The 20105-nt window shown below is 42.2% G+C and overlaps 1 protein-coding gene across 8 annotated transcripts in view; it reads right to left on the minus strand.

Moving 5' to 3' along the window:
- The window catches only part of eif4g1a (eukaryotic translation initiation factor 4 gamma, 1a), a 61284-nt gene that overhangs the window by 12785 nt on the left and 28394 nt on the right, over window positions 1-20105 (minus strand). For all 8 annotated transcript variants that reach the window (XM_062481659.1, XM_062481665.1, XM_062481662.1 and 5 more), the window contains 11 exons: window positions 14678-14971; window positions 14375-14495; window positions 14167-14278; window positions 13806-14038; window positions 12158-12270; window positions 11752-11924; window positions 11504-11629; window positions 11298-11379; window positions 11047-11145; window positions 5901-6044; window positions 5703-5784 (listed from right to left, as the gene is read on the minus strand). In XM_062481659.1, the coding sequence (XP_062337643.1) occupies window positions 5703-5784; window positions 5901-6044; window positions 11047-11145; window positions 11298-11379; window positions 11504-11629; window positions 11752-11924; window positions 12158-12270; window positions 13806-14038; window positions 14167-14278; window positions 14375-14495; window positions 14678-14971 (1579 nt within the window). The remainder of the gene's footprint in view (window positions 1-5702; window positions 5785-5900; window positions 6045-11046; window positions 11146-11297; window positions 11380-11503; window positions 11630-11751; window positions 11925-12157; window positions 12271-13805; window positions 14039-14166; window positions 14279-14374; window positions 14496-14677; window positions 14972-20105) is intronic.

A 20105-nucleotide genomic window follows, 5' to 3' on the forward strand; every position in this document is an offset into this window, starting at 1 on the left:
TTTAAAGGGGGTCTCAATTTTATTTCAAAATAAATAAATATTGTCAATAATGGTCACTAAAATGTTTTTAAGCTCACCATGTCCAGTATTCAGAAATCAAAAGAATTATTCACCCTTTTTTTTGCCATGCGGAGCCAGCCAGTCCTGTGCGCCAAACAGAAACGTTGAGAAGTCAATGGCTAGCAAGCGAAAGCTAACCAGAGTGCATCATTCACACACTTTGGGTTCACATCCAAAAAGGTGGCACTCAAGAGATGAAAAGGCACCGAATGACAATGCTGTTGCAGCTAGCACAGTGGGCCCACTCACTACCAGAACAGAGGATCCTCTCCCACCCAGTGATTCCCCAGAAGAAACGAGGCCGAGTGCTCCGAAGACGCAGCAGGTGCCGAGGTAACGTTAGCTGCTACTGCTGCTAGCACAAGTGACTTGCCGGCTGGTTGGTCAACGAAGCAGGTGGGCACATGTAAAGACCGCAACTGTCTCCGATAGGCTATACCTGGCATTTATTCAGTTAATTGCTCTTGTAAGTGTGCCAGATTGGTGCTCCAAAAACAATTTTTCGCTCAAATCAGCCAAAATATTTTGCATGGCACTTTGGTGGCGTATACGGGGCCGGTTCTGGTGGGCCGGTCTGGATCAAAGTCCAAGGCCTATTTTTACTTCCAGTCCGTCCCTGCCTACTGCATATTGAGCAACACACTGGACCTAACCCCCTATTCACGCCGGACGCACACCGGAGTGTACGGCGTGTTACTTCTGCGACACAAGTTTGTTCTGTCCTTGACGTGACCTCAATTCACACCGGACGCGTCTGCGGCATGTTACAGCTGCAACGTTACCAGGTTTAGTTGTACAGCATTTCAAGGCAGCTGTATTGGCGAGTTTGCGAGATACAAATTTGTGTAGGCGATTTGTGGTGTCATTCAACTAGTGTTGCTCAACTTCTAGGATGAATCTCTCAACATCCATTATGTAAAATCCTTTGATTTCTGGCCTTTTGCCACTGAAGTAGTTACGTAAAATATGATTGAGAGTCTACACATAATGTTTTAATGCTGTGTTTTTATTTTTAAGTGACATGCGGCATGTTGCATAAAGTGAATTTAAGACAGGCACGTCAGTTACTTTCCCGTTTATTTGGTAAACTCACTTTTTGGAACAGGCCCCTGATTTTCAGACTTTTATTCAGTATTTTACCTTATGGCTTGGATGCGACCTCTGTCAAATGGAAAAACTACCCATCTCTCGCAAAGGTACGCAAACGCCCTGGGACCAGTGGCGGATCTAGAACATTTTACATGGGGTGGCAAAGGGGTGGCATGGGGTCTTGGCAGGGTGGCATGGGTAAACGGTACGTGGGAATCCCTATATGTGAATGGCTTTAACAAAACAAACACAATACTTTTAAACTACAGTAGTTATTGTTTAATCATGCCCTTACACACTACAAGCGTTTTGAATTCACCAAATGTGGGACCAAATTTCAGCAAGGGAGTGTAATGGCCAAAACCAGCCGATCCCCACCAGGGGCCGAGCCATACGTAGAACATTCAGGGCTTAACCCGAACCTAGGACCTAGTCAAGGATTTGATGTGATTTGAAATCGGAACTTCACATTAATGCGAGCACGCACAAGCGACATTTTTTGCATTAATTTCAGTGCAAAATAGTTTTTTGAACTTTATGTAATATGAACATTATGTTGGACTCATATTGTTATATTTCGGGAAATTACAACCCAAATTTTTACCTGAAAGATTCGGGGCTTTTGAGAAAACATTTTCCCACCCTTGCAGGAACCTAGATTTATGAAGTGACAGATCTTTCTTTTTTCAGTTCCTCCTGGCATCTTTTTCCCATCCATATTATTATTTTCGCATCAGCTTAATCTTGCTAACTCCCTCCACAACAATAAATGACGGTTCATGGTTGTCTCCATGGCAACAACCTTGGTACACGCACTTGTGTTTGAGAAAGAGAGCATGCGCGAGAACTGGAAAACTGCACTTTTTAATGATGATCATGCGCTTATTTAAATTAAACCTAGTGTAGCCTATTAGCTTACTTATCAGTCACATAGTAACTTAACACATACTGTTTTATTCGGTGTGAAAAAACAAAAAGAAAGCAGGCGATCTGCTGGTCCAATTTATGAGCGGGTAGTGGCCCACCGGGGATTCTCCCGATGGCCACTCCAGGCCTGCCCAGTGTTCAAACAAAACAAAACTGTGCATCTTTTAAAAAGTAATAGTATAAAAAGCTAAATGAAAATTCAAAGTACAATATTCGTGTCCAAGATGCAGTGGACTAGGCTACAAGTATAAAACAGCAGACAATACTCAAGTAGCCTACTTATTATAATTAAAAACTTATCATTAGGCTAGTCCACAAATGAGACATGATCATCTTTTTTAGGAAAGCTTAAGGCGACGGTTGTTGTGCTTTGCAGCTAAACGTTTCACAAACAATATGTGAGAGTAGCCTAAGTGGATTTTATAGGACTGCTTAGCTAATCATATTAAAATGATCAATCTCCCAACTGGCGCTGTATTATTGTGTGTTGTAACATCGGCGAAACAGCAACCATCAGTAAAACGTTATGGATACAAACAAGAGTTTTATATTGAGCTGTTCTTGTCTTTACTAAAATCAAAACTAATCAAAGGGCAGAGTGCTCTTACAAATGGAGTGATTTGACTTTTGGCTAACGTAATACTCGCTGTTTTTGCTGACGCTGAATCGTCTTTACCATACATCACATTCATTACCAATGTAACTTTAAGTTAAGTGTGTTTAAACTTCACCTGGGGAAACTGATTTCACCTTCAGAGGTTCGGGGGCAGCTCAGTTGCTCCAGTCTTTGCTGGGATGCAGTGCCACCGCACCGCAGCAGACTCGCTGTGTGCGAGCCAGACTGTGTGAACGCCGCTCTGCACTTTTGATGCAGGGACTTAACTATTTGAGGGGCAGGGGGCTAAGAATACATTTAAAGGAGACATGACATGCTGTTTTTGGATGCTTTTATATAGGCCTTAGTGGTCCCCTAATACTGTATCAGAAGTCTCTTTCCTGAAATTCAGCCTTGGTGCAGAATTACAGCCACTACTAGCAGTCCCACAAGGAGCTTTCCTCAGAACGCGCTGTTTTGGTGTCTGTAGCTTTAAATGCTAATGAGGAGCGGAGGGGCGGAACCATGCGCTAATGTTTACAATGGATGTATCGCAATGGCTGTAGCCCCGTTGCTGTAAGATGCCTCGAATTTGCCCATTCTCATCTGATAACCCTGGTTTGCAGAGGTACACACTCAGTCATTTCAATGAGGGAAAGGCGGATATCGCGCGCGCCATAACACCAACAGCAGAACGGTTATCCAAATAACAAAGAAGTGTACAACACTCACGTTACAGCATGTGTATTCACACACATACTTGATGCTATCTACCTTTCCATTAGCGACAGTAACTCAGCTGTTAGCTGCAGAGCTAATGTTACAGCCACATTCTAAGGGTAGCAAGCTAGGTAACCATATACAGTAAAGCTACAAAATGATATAGCGTTAGTTAACTTGTCCGAGGTTAGTAGCTGGACGAAGGGGAGTTCGTACTAATCCAGAATTTAATTTCAGCAAGGCCAGTTTTGTATTAGCTCAAATTGAGGAAACAGTCGTGGCTGAAGTGTTTGGCGCAGACATACAAAACAAATGCGCCTACAACAGAAGTTGTGTAGGCGCATTTCCAGAGAAAATCAAATTAAGACACTGGGTCTTCAGAGGCTTGGATGAAGGAACTGTAAAAATATTTTTGTTTTCCTTTGTACATCCAAACTGAGCAAATGTAATGCTTCGTTCGTTTGCAAGTCATGATGTCTCTCGAGGATAAAAACACTTGCACGGTCGTAGCCCAGTTTCTTATGGGCGGCCCAGATTATCTGGGCGGGCAAAGCAGAGAGAGGGGAGGTAACCTTCCTCCTTGTGACGTAACAAAGAGATTTTCAAACAGAGCAATTGAGCTTTCATTTTCTGAAAGGCGGAGAATAACACCCAGGGCTTGGTTTACACCGATCGAAAATTCTAGCCACTGGGGGACCAAAGGCAGGCTAGGGGAACTCATATTAATGTTAAATAACCTCCTAAAGTGAAGTTTTCATGTCACCTTTAAAATAAAAATAAAAAAATGTTCACTTTCGGTAAATGTATTGTTCAGTTCAATGTTTTGAGAAGCTTGTCGACATAGTGGCGGTTTGTTTTTACAAGTAAATTTTTTGGATCACCAAAGTTAGGGGGGCAGCTGGGGGGGGCAAGGCTCTAGAGTGGGAGGGCAGCTGCCCCCCCACTCTAGAGCTCCGACACCCAGGCAGACGTGTCCGGTGGGAATAGGGGTTAAGTGATATTGATAAATGGGGGCCTTGTCTAACAATCCAACAATTTACTCAGAAAACTCTGATCATTAGCTAATAAACGTTAAACGTAGTGTAGCTTATGAGTAGTATCACTCCGTGCTTCTTACCTAAACATATAGTTCTTTTTAGTTTTTTTAAGGCACTACCTTATATATTAGGGGTGGGAATCTTTTGGTACTTCACGATTCGCACCCACACACACCTTAGTTATGTTACTGTTAGTGGTGGGCCGTTTGTGAGACTCTTATCGAGCGATAAAAAAAATATCGCCGTTAATCTATTCTCAAAGTTGGGTTGGGGGCTGGGTCTATACTACGCAAGCTATGATGACTTTCACCTTGATATTTTAGCGTGGATGTATACCTAGCCAAATTGCACTGTAGGGGGCGAGAACGAGTCTTCGAACCTGTGTGTATGCCTTGTGTATGAAATTATCACATCAAACGTGACGTGCTAACATGGATGCAGCTATGAAGCCGTCTGGTTTGCTTCAGGGAAAATGTATTTTTAAGAAGCTTCCCAATGGAAACCTCGACAAGACTAAGGTTGTTTGTACCTTGTGCTATGCGGAATTAGTTTACTGTAGGAGTTCTTCCAGTCTCAAATACCACCTAAACACAAAGCATCCCTTAGCTAATGCGGAAGATGCCGGGCCAAGCACTCAAACTACGATGTTTGAGTGCAACCGAGGCAAGCCCGTCAGCACAGCTCTATCAGCCAAGCTAACTAATCTAATAAACAGTTAATAAACACAAGTACATCTTATTGAACATAATTTATTTTCATCACCAATTATCATAGTAGAACAGCTTTCTCAAGCAGTTTGTGATGCATTATCATAGTAGAACAGCTTTCTCAAGCAGTTTGTGATGCATTTTGGAAACAGGAGATGAGCTCCTGGTCTAATGCGCCACCTGGCTTGAGAAACCCGTTCTCAAAGACATACTTTTAGTCATTATTTAGGTAGCACACAGTCTGAATGCCTTCGGCGGAATTCAAATGAGCCATTTTAATCTAGATTAACGCCAAGATTACAGTGAGATTAAGATAGATTTAAAAAAATGATCTATGCCCACCACTAGTTACTGTATTTCTTTTGCACTACATTAGCCACCTAAAAAATAGTGTTGTTATTGTTTTTATTATTCAAATGTTTTTGTTTTATTACATGTATGCCTCTTTAATTTATGTCATTTCCCCCCCATGGTATCGAAAATGGTATTAAGAACCGAGTGTTTTCCTGGGTATCGGCATTGATTTTGAAATTCTAGTATTGTGACCACCCTATCTGTTATACTTACATATGATGGCCGACTGGCACACAGATGTCATCAAGGTGCGCACAAATGTGTTGGAAACGGTCTGCTGCTCCTTCAGATTGGCCTGAGCAGAGGAGAGGGTTAGCAAGTGGAGTGTGTATTGTTCCAGACTAGAGACCTGCATACATATCATCTTCAACAGGAGTATAATAGAAACTAGCACGTCTCGAAAACACAAACCTCCACCCAGTCTCTTATGCGCTGGTTGTTGGCTTTGTCCTGGATTAGTCTGTCCAGCTGTTTGCTCAGCTCTTCCCCACTCAACACTTTCTTCTCATTGGTCTCTTTAGACTCCAACTCCTCCCCCAATGTGAATTCCACTTTCTGTGATGAGGAAAACATCCATATGATCAGATCACACATACAAATGTGATACGTGCTAGCTGGTAAAAAGGTTCATATCTTCAAATCATGCTCGGAGGGAAAAGGTTTTGAAGAAGTCACTCTAATAAACAATTTTTAGGATGACAATACTAGTTTGTCAGAAAAGTAGGCTTGTTTTCTAGTTGGGTTTTGGGGTTCAGAAGTGTGGTGTTTGTTTACTAAATTATTACTAAACTAATTAGTGGCCTCTGCTATTAACAAATGTATCTCTGCTGGTAAGACAATTGGCAATGGACTTGTTTATCTTGGAGTACACGCATGATGGAAATGAAACAATCTAGTCGATTCACAACACCGTTCATATCTATCTGGCCTGTTTATGGACTGTGTGATCATCTAGCAATATGTAGGCAAGCATGTTCATGTTTTTCTGTTGCTGTTATGTACTAAACATGTAGAAAATCGACAGCCATGTGCCGTATGCCTTCCTTATACGAAAACAGTTGTGAGCTACGTTAGCGCAGATGTCCATATGGTTGAGGGTAGAGTTAACCAGTTATTGTTTCCACCAATTACCTGCCTGTAGAAAGTGTAGAAAAAGTTTGAAAGCTTTCAAGGGGATCTTCTCAGATTTAAGAGGTACTTCACTGTTTCCTTTAGGATTTTTTTTAGCAGTGGGGGCAGGTCTGTCTTTCCGAAGCCCATCCCCAGCCGAAACCAAGTTCTAACCCTAACCCTATCTTTCGAAGCACGTTAATGTAATAGTCTAATAACTAATGTCATATTGCACATACTTTTGTCCTATTTCCCCTAAAGCAATAAGGTTAGGCTACTTAAAGAGACCTTCCACTCAAAGTATGTTCTAAATGGCATAAATGCTGCCAATTAGGGAGTCAGGGGAGTCAGATGGCTGAGCGGTGAGGGAATCGGGCTAGTAATCCGAAGGTTGCCAGTTCGATTCCCGGTCATGCCAACTGACGTTGTGTCCTTGGGCAAGGCACTTCACCCTACTTGCCTCGGGGGAATGTCCCTGTACTTACTGTAAGTCGCTCTGGATAAGAGCGTCTGCTAAATGACTAAATGTAAATGTAATAATTGACGTAACAACGTATTGTAAATGCCAGTAAAAAGTAACGTCGGGACAGTTAAACTAGCAACTCACTGGCCCGATCGGGCCACTGCAAATTATTGATTGAAAAAAAAAATCGCATCGTAAAAGTTAACATCCTTCATATGTTTTGCTATCTGCTAAATGCATAAATAACTTTGCAGCTCGTGGGGCGCACAGTTGGCAAATCAAGAGTTGAGTAGTGAGTGACGAGTGGTTGTCAAATTGTAATTCTCTAATCTCGCTAAATTTTTTAACAACTGGCGCGAGACTGGCGAGACAATAAAGTGAAGATGGCAGCAAAGTATAGCCTGGTCCTAAACAGACTCTCGTACAATTCATTTGTACAGAGTCTGGCCTCGCTCCATTGACAAACGTTGACTTCCTTGTAGGCGGGTACTCTGTTGAAGTTTAAAACTATTGGATCTAACCAGAGCCACTCTGATCTGCCATAACCAATCGCTAGCGTTCGCCTTATCCAATTCCTTCACCACTACTGTAACAGAGCTAGCTGCCGTAGCTGGAAAATCAAACTGTTCCCGAACCCCGTGGGGAGGAGGGCCACAACATCATGGCCACCAACAAAACCCAGAAAAACTTGTTCTTGATCCGGCTTTAGCTTATGGATATTCGGCAGCGTTGCTACAACGGACCGAATGGCTTCGCTCGCATCTTTCTCCGCCGCCATTACGGAACTACAACACAAACTAGCGCACAACATCAACGTCATCATTCTCAGCCACTCACTGTTCGCTGATTGGCCGGTAGAAAATTAACCGGAGACATCTGACTTACGTACCTCATGGCCAAACCTAGTACAGAAGCAAAATCTAAATTGAGCGGAAGTACGTAGGTGGGCAGAGCCAGGCTAAGCAAAGTAGAGCTACGAGCTCAAACGGAAGCAACTTTTTTTATGGAACGAAGATGCACTGTGTCGTCTGTCCCCGTCTAAAGCAGACAAAAGTGGATCTTTTTACACAGGCACCGACAATTTTCTAAAACAATCCTTGACCAGCCATGCTCGCAGACAGCACCTGGTTTGCGTGACAGCTAGCGTTAAGCGGATGGTTGAAAATCCATCTTCCAGGCCGTTGACCATGCTGGTCAGGAATTTAAATGTAGATGCCCATCGTGTTATTGCACAACTTATATAACAACGGCATATCACGTAATTAAGACGGGGCCAGCTGTTCGCCTCGTTCCCCCAGGCTATTGAACTGCAGTAGAAGAATGGCGTCGACTTGGGTACTCGGTATCATACTGATGAAATGCTATGGAAGCTTTTATATATTAGCATTGAGGGACCAGAGGTTTCAGTTTCAGCCAGACAGAGTTGTGCAGAGATGGCTGTCAGCAGGGAAGAGAGCGAGTCATGTTTGAGGTTAAAAGTCAATTGTTTTGCTGACTATTACCTTTTTATTTTTTATCACTAGAAATGTGATTTCATTTTTGTTCTTTTTATATCCAGGATGTGTTTAATAAATGGTTAAACATTAATAACAGAATAACACAACTTATAAGTCTTTGCTTTTGTTGTAACAATGATAAATTACAACTTTTGGAGGGGGGGCCAGTAAAAATAGTCTTGGGGCCAGTAAGTTTCAAACCCACTGGCCCGGTGGGGCCAGTGCCAAAAAATCTTAATGTTGAGCCCTGCAATAACAGGCTTAAATGAACTGACAACATAAGTTATACGACTTACAGTTCTCAAGGACGCACACACGCAATCTGCGGTGTGAAGCACGTGTCCGTACTATTCTCTGACATGCACTCTAACAATCACTGCTGATATATGGCCTACAATTTTGTACAGCCCTATTTCTGATACCGTGGCGGCAGAAAATTAGCCGTGGCGGGCCGCCACAATCAACATAGAGGACATACCAGGAAAAACGGCACGTTATTCAGATGCTATTTTAAGGACGCATGCTTGGCCATAATGTAGTGTGTGCACAACGCACATACACTGTGCTTCTCTCATCTACAAAGATGCAACAATTCCCATTTTTACAAATCATACATAATTACAAGGAAAAATATTACCACACGAGGGAAATCGTTGTGGATGTGGATGAAGATGTGAAAAAAGGCATACATCTAGTGTACATTACATTTACATTTAGTCATTTAGCAGACACTCTTATCCAGAGCGACTACAGTAAGTACAGGGACATTCCCCCCAAGGAAAGTAGGGTGAAGTGCCTTCCCAAGGACACAACATCATTTGCATGGCCGGGAATCGAACCGGCAACCTTCTGATTAATAGCCCGATTCCCTAACCACTCAGCCATCTGACTCCCATACACATTTACCCAAATTATTCAGGCTAATTGCAGTAATGGTAACAGTAGAAAGTAATGGTAAACACGCCTGTTTAACCAAAGCTAATTTAGGTGGGTTTCTCCCATTCCCATACAATGTCACTTCTCTGTCTTTTACGGCCCTGACGAGAACATCGGTCTCCTCAGCTATGAACCGCTCGCGTGCGCCTGGCAAATCCGCCATTATAATATTAATTATATTGCAACCGCCATTGAACAAGCGCGCCTGCTTTTAAAGAGAATGTGAGATAACGCTCTGATTGGTTTATTGCACGTTACGCCCAAACCACACCTATGCGTAATGTAGCTACTTCAGACCAACCCATTTTAGATTTGCGTCGGGCGCAAAAGTCATTTATCCCGCCGGTCAGTGCTCGAAGTGGGCCAGTACTCACCGGTACACAGTACCGGCACCTCTACATTTAACTCTTAAGTGTACCGGCACCTTTTCTTGCGTGCTGGTACGCTAGATTCGAAAAAGTTATCTAGACAGCATCAGCTGATGCCTGAGTGAAACAGATTTTTCACTGCTGCTTTCAAACCTAGAAACTAAACGACTTTCGTTTGTAAGTAATTATGTTAGCCTGGCTTCAGAAAGGCACTAAAAGAACGCGTGTGCCAGAGCCAGACACGTCAACAGAGGTCCAAGTCCATCCATAAACATCGGGTAGGCTGCGAATCATGAGCTTCAAACTTGTTTAAATAAATACATACATTTATGTATGGCTGCGGGAACTAGGGGTGCTGAGGGTGCTGCAGCACCCCCTGACAGCACGAGAATTAAAAATGATATGACTTTAAAATCCACCACCGCGGAATAGCCCCGCAGTAGCGGACTGGCCATCGGGAACACCGGGAGAAGAATAACAATGGAAAACCAGGATAAGAAACGTAAGGGTGGGGCTGAAAAATAAAGAGAAAAAAAGACATCACTTTCACTAGACAAGGTTTTACCAATTAAAAAACGGCCATTTTTATTTTACACAAAGCTCAAAAAACTATTTTGCGCTCAAATAAAGGCCAAAAAAGTTGGCCTTTAAGTATCGAACTCCCGAACTAGCATCACATCAAACACAGACTATGCATGCATTAGCAGGCAGCTGTGGTGGCGTATACGGGGGCCGGTTCTGGTTGGCTGGTCTGGATAAAAGTCCAGGGCCTATTTTTACTCCCAGTCCGTCCCTGCCGCAACATTAAGCCACCCCCCTGATAAAATATGTTCCAGAGGCTATGCATTTATGTTGTTAATAAATAGGCTAACAATAAATTGTTGTTGTACCAGCAATATCTCCAAGTTTTGTTTTTCACTGTAGAAATCTCAAATTTCATAATGATTTGCCAATGCAAGAGAGTACCGGCACCTTTTTTTCTCCACTTCAAGCACTACCGCCGGAATAATAGCAACAGCGCCCGAGTTCCGCCCACAAAGTTACTTGCGTTTCAGATCGTTAAAATACGGCCCTCTAACGGAAACTACCATGAACTAAATGCGGACTAAATACCAGCACCTGTCACAAATATTATCCAATTGACTGGCGTGATGCAGAAAGAGGCGTGGACACACGGTTCTGACCTGTTCAGTGACAAACTTGTTGATGTCCTCGTCTTTGGCAAGGAAGTCACTCCAGCTCAGCCCTCCTTCTCTCCACTGTCCACCAACCTTCTTGTGGGTCTAACACACACACACACACACAGACAGACATTGTTAATACTGTGTTCACACACACACTGTACTGCATGTTCAGTCCATTTGTAAAAGCATTCATCATTAGTATGTATGGACGACTGTCATTAATTTGGTATTTGAGGTGAAGTCACACATACCATTTCTTTGCAGAGGAGACTGAGCATCTCAACTAGCAGAACACCTGCTTTACCCAGAGGCACCAAGGGCTTGGAGATCTCCCTGCACACGGACAGGGACTTATTTATTTACTGCTGATACACAATTTTCTGTGTAAGCGGCATCTCAAAGCACAGTGTGTAGGCCTTTCCCGAGTGCAGCTGCGCATGTGCAGCCTTGGTCTCACCTGAACAGCTGTCCCATGGGGATGCCTCCCTCATGGAGCATCGGAGTGATGAGTTCAGCCAGGTAGAGCCAGATGTGGGGGATGTCTATGGCCATGTCCTCGGCTACCTCCAGGATCTCTTGTAGCCTATGATCCCCCCCCCCCCCCAACACCCAGGTCTCCTTAGAATTTTTTTTATTATTACCTCACACGGCATTATATTTAAAACAGACGTTTCGCATCTTTTCCCACACACACAGCTGTCTCACCCCTGGTAATATTGCTGAGCAGTCAGAGAGCCATATTTGTAGAGCTGATGCAGCAGCAGGCCCATGTGTTGCCTGGCAATGGTGCTACGCTCCAGGGTAGACTCCACACCGTTCCGCACAAACACAAACAGTAGCGAGCCGCTGTTCAATTCTGCCACACACTGCAGCGCCTCCTACAGCCCGAGAGAGAAAAGGAATCAATAACACGTCTTTCAGGTCTTTTTTAGTTGAGAAATACCATTTGTGCTTGTGTGCGATCTTTGTGTTTAAGGGAGTGGTTGCATGTATACCTGAGGATGTGTGTGTGTGAGAGAGAATGAGACATGTCACATTGAGCATGGCAATGTGAATGTACTCAACCGTATGTTTCTGTGTAGTGTTTCTGTGAGGTCCTGCGGTTGCATACCTTCATGTCATTTATGTGGAGGTATTCTTCGATGATGGCGTTTGATTTCTTGTCCAACTCCTCTTCGGTCATGGCAGGCTTGGAGGGAGGAGTGGGGGCATTCTCACGCTTTACTGTGGAGGAACAACAGCAAACATTACTGACCAGGCCTGAACACTTGGGGCCGATATGATACATAAATATATATATATTTTTTTTTATAAACTTAAAATTGGCTAACAACCGGCCCATAAAGCAGGAACAGCGGCCCATTGGTTCATTTTCCATACAGACACTGGGCTGGCCCAATCACATCTCTTAACAGGCTCCACCCCTCCCCCTCTGTTTCTTGTGTCAGATGCAGTGGCTCAGAGCCAAAAATATGTGGATTAGGAAGGAGAAACAAAAGCGCAAGGGCAAGGGGGGTGCGGAGAAGTTGCGGGCCCAAAAAAGTAAAAGTCTAGCGCAGCGGTTCTCAACCCTTGGGTCGCAACCCAAATTTGGGTCGCGGGAGTTTCTGAAAGGGTCGCGAGACAAATTCTAAATGTTAACCTTTTTTCCACTAGCCATGCTCCCTCTGTCCATTAGGGAATCCCTGCTCCCAGTTCTGACATTTACACTGACATGACCGGTGAAAAGTAGAGAAGAGTCGAGAATAGACAAAATAAAATGGAGAAATTTTAACAGTCAAAAGAAAATCCGAGTGTAAACCGAGTACCAGCTCAGATACGTCTTCTTCTGAAGAACCGAATAAGAAATATATACGGGTGTACGACCCGGCATTTCTTAAATATGGTTTCACATATTGCGTGAAGAATGGTGAGCAAAAGCCGTTGTGTGTGCTATGCAACGAGCTGCTAGCGAAAGCCTGAAGCCTTCTAAATTACAGAGACATTTGATAACAAAGCACGCCAGTTATAAAGACAAAGATTTGGATTTTTTCAATCGTATGAGCCAAAACCTTGAGGCATCCCAAAAAACAAATCCATTTCTCATTAAGAAGTTGAGCATGTAAGTAAGGATCTCTCATTTAGAAAATGAACATAAGTCCTGTGATAAGTGGAACATGTAAGTCCATCTCTGACTAAAAAGGTGAATGTGTAAGTTCATGGATTCTCCTTAAGAAGTTGAACATGTAAATTCATAATTTCCTATTAAGAAAGTTGAAAATGTATGGCTTAAGTCCATGATTTCTCAAAGAAGTTGAGCATATAGGCCTAAGTCCATGATTGCATTACTGATCCTGACTGTTAAACAGTTGCATGTGTTTTCACAGTAAAACAGTGGTATAGTATTAAGCCTAGTAGTAGTGGTAGTAATTATAATAATACAATTGTTAAATTATTGGCCTGATGATTCATGCTGATTATTATTTGTTGTTGGGTCGCGACTGCGCTGGTATCTTAACATGTGGGTCATGGAGCAAAAAAGGTTGAGAACCACTGGTCTAGAGGCTGATGCCCCAACATGTGCAAAAATAATCGACATGTTTAGTGCTGTAGCTTAGTGACTGGCCATGGCACTTGTGTCCGACCGATTATGGTTGGCCGGTCTGAGCAAAAATGCCAGGGATTTTTTTGTCCCAGTCCAGTTACTGACCACAACAAACTCACTCCCAAATCTACCCATTTGCTAACTTTTTTTTCATTTTACCCCCCAACCCCCTTACCGTCCGGTTCCTTGCTTGGCGCTCGATCGCGGCTGCCTCTGTCCATGTCATCCGTCATGCTAGCCACACGGCGTACAGGCTCTGCGGATGAGCGACCTTCTCCCCCTTGCCCGCCGTGCTCCTCTGTCTCCCTGCTGAAGCTGCGCTTCGTGACAGTTGGCCGGGCGCTGCATTCCTCGCGGCTGTCAGGTCGCTCAAAGTGGTCGCTGCCACGGTCCCGACTTGAGCTGGACCTGAGAGAGAGAGAAGAGTAAAGTGGAGGTGACCGACTGGGGAGTTGGACAGAAGACTTGCAGGAGAGAGAACAAGAGATGAGAGAAGGATATTAACAGAAGGGAAAGTGGCGAATGTCTGACCCTACCTCAGGGGCACCCTGCAGTCAGCGTCTGAGGAAGAGGAGGATGATGAAGGTGGGGCAGACTGCTGCAGAGCTGAGAAGCGGTTAAGGGTGCTGGTGGCTGGACGGCCAGGCTCTGAAAGACAAAGAGGATTGAAGCATTAAGTTACTGTAGTTCCACCTCCTTGCGTAACAACCAAATGATAATAGATGTGTGTTTGATTGTGTTTACCCTGTTCTCCTCCGCTGGCTGGCTTGGCTCCAGTTCCTCCGCTGCTGCCCTTACCCCAGCTACCCCACATGCCTTTACCCCCGGGGGCCAGCAACTGGTTATTAAAGTCCAGAGCACCGGGCTGAGGGGAGCGTACACACACAAAAAAAACACACCATAACAACTGATATGTTTTCCTGAATCAGATTGCTCTCTAATGGGTACAAGCTTGTAAAATACAGTTTTACCCACCTATCTCTTTTCTGATTAATGACCCATTGGAGCTTATACGTTAAAAGAAAGGCCCCTGCAGGATCCACCCACCTTGGTGATCTTGCTAAGACGGCTGGTGTCGATGGGCCTGTTCTTGGTTGAGATGGGCACCGTGTTCCAGCCTTCGTCTTGAGGCTGGCTACCCCGGCCTCCCCCGGGGGTGTGGGCCCCCCCCCGGCCTCCTGAGCCACCTACTCCCATCCGGCCTCCTCCTCCACCGTCCTTCTTGTTTAGCAGCTGCTGCTGCACCTTGATCTGCTCTCTGTGCTCCTCCAGCTCCGCCTCCTTGTGGATCTGATCGATGGTCTTAGGGCCCTGGTCACCTCTACGAGGAATCCAGTTACACTGCAAAGGACAGAAAGAGAACTTAAAGTATAACATTTAATCTCAAATCTATAAGGGGAGAAGGAGAGCAAGAAGTTGTGTTAAAGAAGGGAAACGTAGGAGAGAGGAGGGCTCGCAAAATTGCTAGCCCGACTTAACAGGGATATTGTGTTTTCCCAGCCGGGCTACCAAAATGCATCACCAGCCTGCCCAACGGGCAATCTGAAGTAGTGTAATCAAATTCCTCCCTTGATTCACGTTATTCACTCTCTTGATTTGTTATTTTAAGGAAAAATATGATGGGGATGTTTTGATCATGCTGATTTGTCCGCAGCGAAGTTTAGCTTCAAAACTTGTATCGAATACGCAGCACAATTGTTTCACGAAAAAGACATGATCAATAAATAATTAATCCCCACTTTCATGTGAATGCTTTACTATGTGTGTCAGAATGTTTGAATCCATGTGCTAATACACACATATTCTACTATATAAACAGCATAAAAGAACTAGAGAGGGTACAATTTCTGGGGAAATTGTAGGGTGTGCTTGCTTGCGTCGGTTGCACAGGGGTCCGTTTTTGAATGACATTTTTACAACTGATATTTCTGTATATTTTATATAAAAATGCATAGGGCCTACTTATTATTTATAAAGATTACATAGATTTAAAAGCATCTTTTTTTTGCTGCTCATTTACAACTCAAAATAGGAGTGAAGTGTAGAATGAAATATGATGTCTTCTCATATCCCCTTTAAGAGGCAGCCTCATAGCTGAATCAAAACGAATACATTTGGCAGACCGGTGTAAAAATTGACCTAATCTCTACGACTTAAACGTCCTTTTAAGTTTTCCCTTCTCGTGATATTTTCAGTCATTTAACCTACTCATATTGCATTCATTCATTAATAAAGAACCCCCTTACGTTACCGGCAGTAGAAGATGGAATCGCGATTCAAACAGTACCATCTGCTAACTGAAAATATGCCCCCAAAAACGTAAATAAGATTGACGTTTATGTAGTGGAAAATCGCTCATTCATAAAAATAGTTTAGGCTGAAATTAATTATTATCATGAACAGATTGACAAAGTTTAGGCTGTGGCAATGAAGTTAAGGTTAGTAGTTAGATAGACTTTTGATTTAAGTAAGGGGAGTGCTGAACATGTTCTGTCGCCGTTTGACTTCCTAAACAGCTGTGTAGATGTTTTTGTAGTGTCTGGCGTAGGCTACAGCATTGCAGTGAGCAACACTGGTTTGAAACCACAGGTAATGATAATTTCACCAACAAATCGTTTACTTGTAATGTAATGTCATAATAAATCCTACAACGAAAATGTATTTGTGAGGAATGTTTATTTTAACGACGGAAAACAGATACATCATAGATAGGGTTGCCACCCGTCCCGTATAATACGGGACCGTCCCGTATTGAACAATACAATTTACCGTCCCGTACTGAGTCAATACGGGACGCAATATGTCCCGTATTTTCGTGCTAAGCCTACTCTAATGCTTACGTTACGTTTTCACGTGCTCCTACATGAGAAATAATATAATAAAACCAAGAGTTTCACGAGACATGGTAACAATGACGTTGAGTGACAGTGACTGCCTGTCATTCTGATACGTCTGTCTCGTGAAACTCTTGAATATCAGAATGACAGGCAGTCAAGCGAGACGATCTTTTGATTAAAGACAAGTTCCTTAACCTCTGTTGTCAATATCGCCGATAAAAAGTAAATACTGTTACGAAGCATTTGTTTGTAGGTAACGAACGATAGACGTAGCTAGTTTCGCCGTTCTATGGCAGCTAGTACAGTACTGTATGATGACAGTCGTAGCTAGCGTTGTAAGCACTCGTCACTAGAATGGCCATAACTTTAAAACAAAAGATCATATTTCAAATCTGTCTGCTGTTCTACATTGCCCACACAATTATGTATATATATATATATATATCAACTCTAACATGGCCTGTATCTTGTATTGAAAGTGCTCGAAAATTAGCTTGTCTACTGTATGGTGGACTGAGAAAACATATTTGTCAAAGCAGAGCGAGCGGATGTCGTGGGAGAATTCCTACTGTTCGATTTACTGCTTCAAATTGAAAACGGAGAAGATATTTAGAGTAAAGACAAGTTTCTTAACGTCTGTGTTCAATATCGTCAACTAAAAGTAAAAACTTTTCAGTTACAAAGCTTTTGTTCGTAGTAACGCCAGCTGCAGTAAACCTTTCGTGACCCCGGTTTGGCTGTTCGTGACTGGCTGAGTCGGATATGACAGTGTTGAGCCTCGATTTTTGCAGATTTCTGTGAAAAATAATCTAGCTAGATTACGTACACTTTAAATTCAATGTACATACCTTGTTTGGCCAATTTGGTCGATTGTGGAAAAAAGTAGAAACGTTTTTAGTTATGGAGAGCCATCGCGCTAGCTTGGAATTGCGTTATCCCACTCATCACTTCAGTGGTCATAACTTTTAAACAAAAGTCTATCTTAAATCTGTCTGCTGTTCTGAATTCACGACAAAAGTACGCACATTTCATACGCTCTAACTTATCCTCTATCTTGTAGTGAAAGTGGTTAAAAATGAGGTTTTCTAAAAAAGTAATGCAGAGAAGATTTTTGTCAGAATGGCTCCGTGAAATCGTCTTGATAAAGGATGATTTGCCTAACATGATCATATAAGTATTTACATCATTAGAAAGGCCTAAATCTTGTCTTCAAAGTGGTATAAACAGTTCAGGTATATTATTTGAAAAAGTCTGCATATTCAGGCAGGAAAGTGTTAAACAGTGTCAAAAATTGACACGGTGAGAAACAGTTCTGTCAGTGCATGACGTCACAATTGAATTTTACTTGAACATTCTGAACCATTGAAACCCATTCATTTTTTTTAGCACTTTAAACTTTAATACCTTAAACTTTAAAAGTTATCAATGAGAAAAGTAATAGCACACTAGAGCAGTTCAGACTTTATCAAATGAAGTTTGAACGGTGTTTCTATCTTAAACGGTGTGAAAGGAGTAGGCAACGGAAAAAAGTGGGAGGAATATATATTTTTTTAATAATAATAAGTATGCAGAATAACAATAGTGTTTTTGCTTGCAGCAAACACACTAATAATAACTAGAGAGGGTACAATTTCTGGGGAAATTGTAGGGTGTGCTTGCTTGCGTCGGTTACACAGGGGTCCGTTTTTTAATGACATTTTTACAACTGATATTTCTGTATATTTTATATAAAAATACATATTTATTATTTATAAAGATTACATAGATTTAAAAGCATTTTTTTTTGCTGCTCATTTACAACTCAAAATACGAGTGAAGTGTAGAATGAAATAGATGTCTTCTCATTTCCCCTGCAAGAGGCAGCCTCATAGCTGAATCAAAATGAATACATTTGGTAGACCGGTGTAAAAATTGACCTAATCTCTATGACTTAAACGTCCTTTTAAGTTTTCCCTTCTCGTGATATTTTCAGGCATTTAGCCTACTCATATTGCATTCATTCATGAAGAAAGAACCCCCTTTGAAGATTATTCTACGTTACCGGCAGTAGAAGATGGAATCGTCAAACAGTACCATCTGCTAAATGAAAATATGCCCCCAAAAACGTAAATAAGCTTGACATTTATTTAGTGGAAAATCGCTCATTCATAAAAAGCTCACTGGTAGCGATCATTGTCAGTAACAACGCAAAATGCGATATAGCCCTGTGTGGAGAAGCTGCCCCGTGAATTCTACTACTACAGTACAGTACTAGACTACTGCTGTGTTCGTCTTGGTAGCGATTGCGTTGGTTGAATTCGATTCAACGTTCCGTTGTACGGTTTAGGCTGAAATTAATTATTTTCATAGGCTGTGGCAATGAAGTTCAGGTTAGTAGTCTGATAGTTTCACCTATTGAAAGACTTTTGATTTAAGTAAGGGGAGTGCCGAACATGTTCTGTCGCCGTTTGACTTCCTAAACAGCTGTGTAGATGTTTTTGTAGTGTGCCTCGCCTAGGCTACAACGTTGCAGTGAGCAACACTGGTTTGAAACCACAGCTAATGATAATTTCACCAACAAATCGTTTACTTGTAATGTAATGTCATAATAAATCCTACAACGAAAATGTATGTGAGGAATGTTTATTTTAACGATTGAAAACAGATGCATCATAGACCACTGTAGTAAGTGTTGCCCGGGCAACAGAGGCTAATGTCATGATGCTAATGCTTCAGTGAAATAGTAGACTACCGTTTCCGAAAGTAGATGTGGGCCTACTTCCTTAATAATATCAGCTAATATTGTACATTACATTTCACAATTGTGTTTCACATCACAAAGTAAAATGAGTAAATAGTTATCACCCTGGCCTCTTTGCTTGTGGCGTTTCTGCAGCTGCCTTGCAGTAAAGCTATAGTTAGCCTAGCTATCCCCCAAGTTAACAGATGCGAAACGAATGTTCTGCTACAGGTAGTCACACGTGTTTTCGTGACGTAGTGACGTTAGTAACGTCAGTGACTGTGGCTAGCAAATTAGCCACCGTTAGCTTCACTTTTCACCACAAAAACTTAACTTGAGCCTAAACCATGCAACGGAACGTAAATAAAAATACAAGCAACTCAATCGCTACCAAGACGAAACTTTTGACACCTAGGTTGTCTATGTAGGCCAAATATTGACAAAGATTTAGGGGGGCAAAAATAAATAATAATAAATATATATGTGAGAGAACAAAGGTTGTGCCCTTGCCGAAGGCAAAGCACACCCAATAAGTATGCAGAATAACAAGTTTTTGCTTGCAGCAAACACACTAATAAAAAAAAATATATATACTAATAATAAGTATGCAGAATAACAATAGTGTTTTTGCTTGCAGTAAACACACTAATAAGTATGCAGAATAACAATAGTGTTTTTGCTTGCAGCAAACACACTAATAAGTATGCAGAATAACAACAATGTTTTTGCTTGCAGCAAACACACTAATAATAATAATATATATGTGAGAGAACAAAGGTTGTGCCCTTGCCGAAGGCAAAGCACACCCAACTTGCCTCAAAAAACTGGCAATAAATTCTATATAATAATAAAAATACCACACTTTGTGAATGTGAAATGTGAATTATTCATTTACATTAAAATGCATATTTGTATTGAT

This window comes from Osmerus eperlanus, chromosome 16, assembly GCF_963692335.1.
Source record: "Osmerus eperlanus chromosome 16, fOsmEpe2.1, whole genome shotgun sequence".
Taxonomy (NCBI): Eukaryota; Metazoa; Chordata; class Actinopteri; order Osmeriformes; family Osmeridae; genus Osmerus; species Osmerus eperlanus.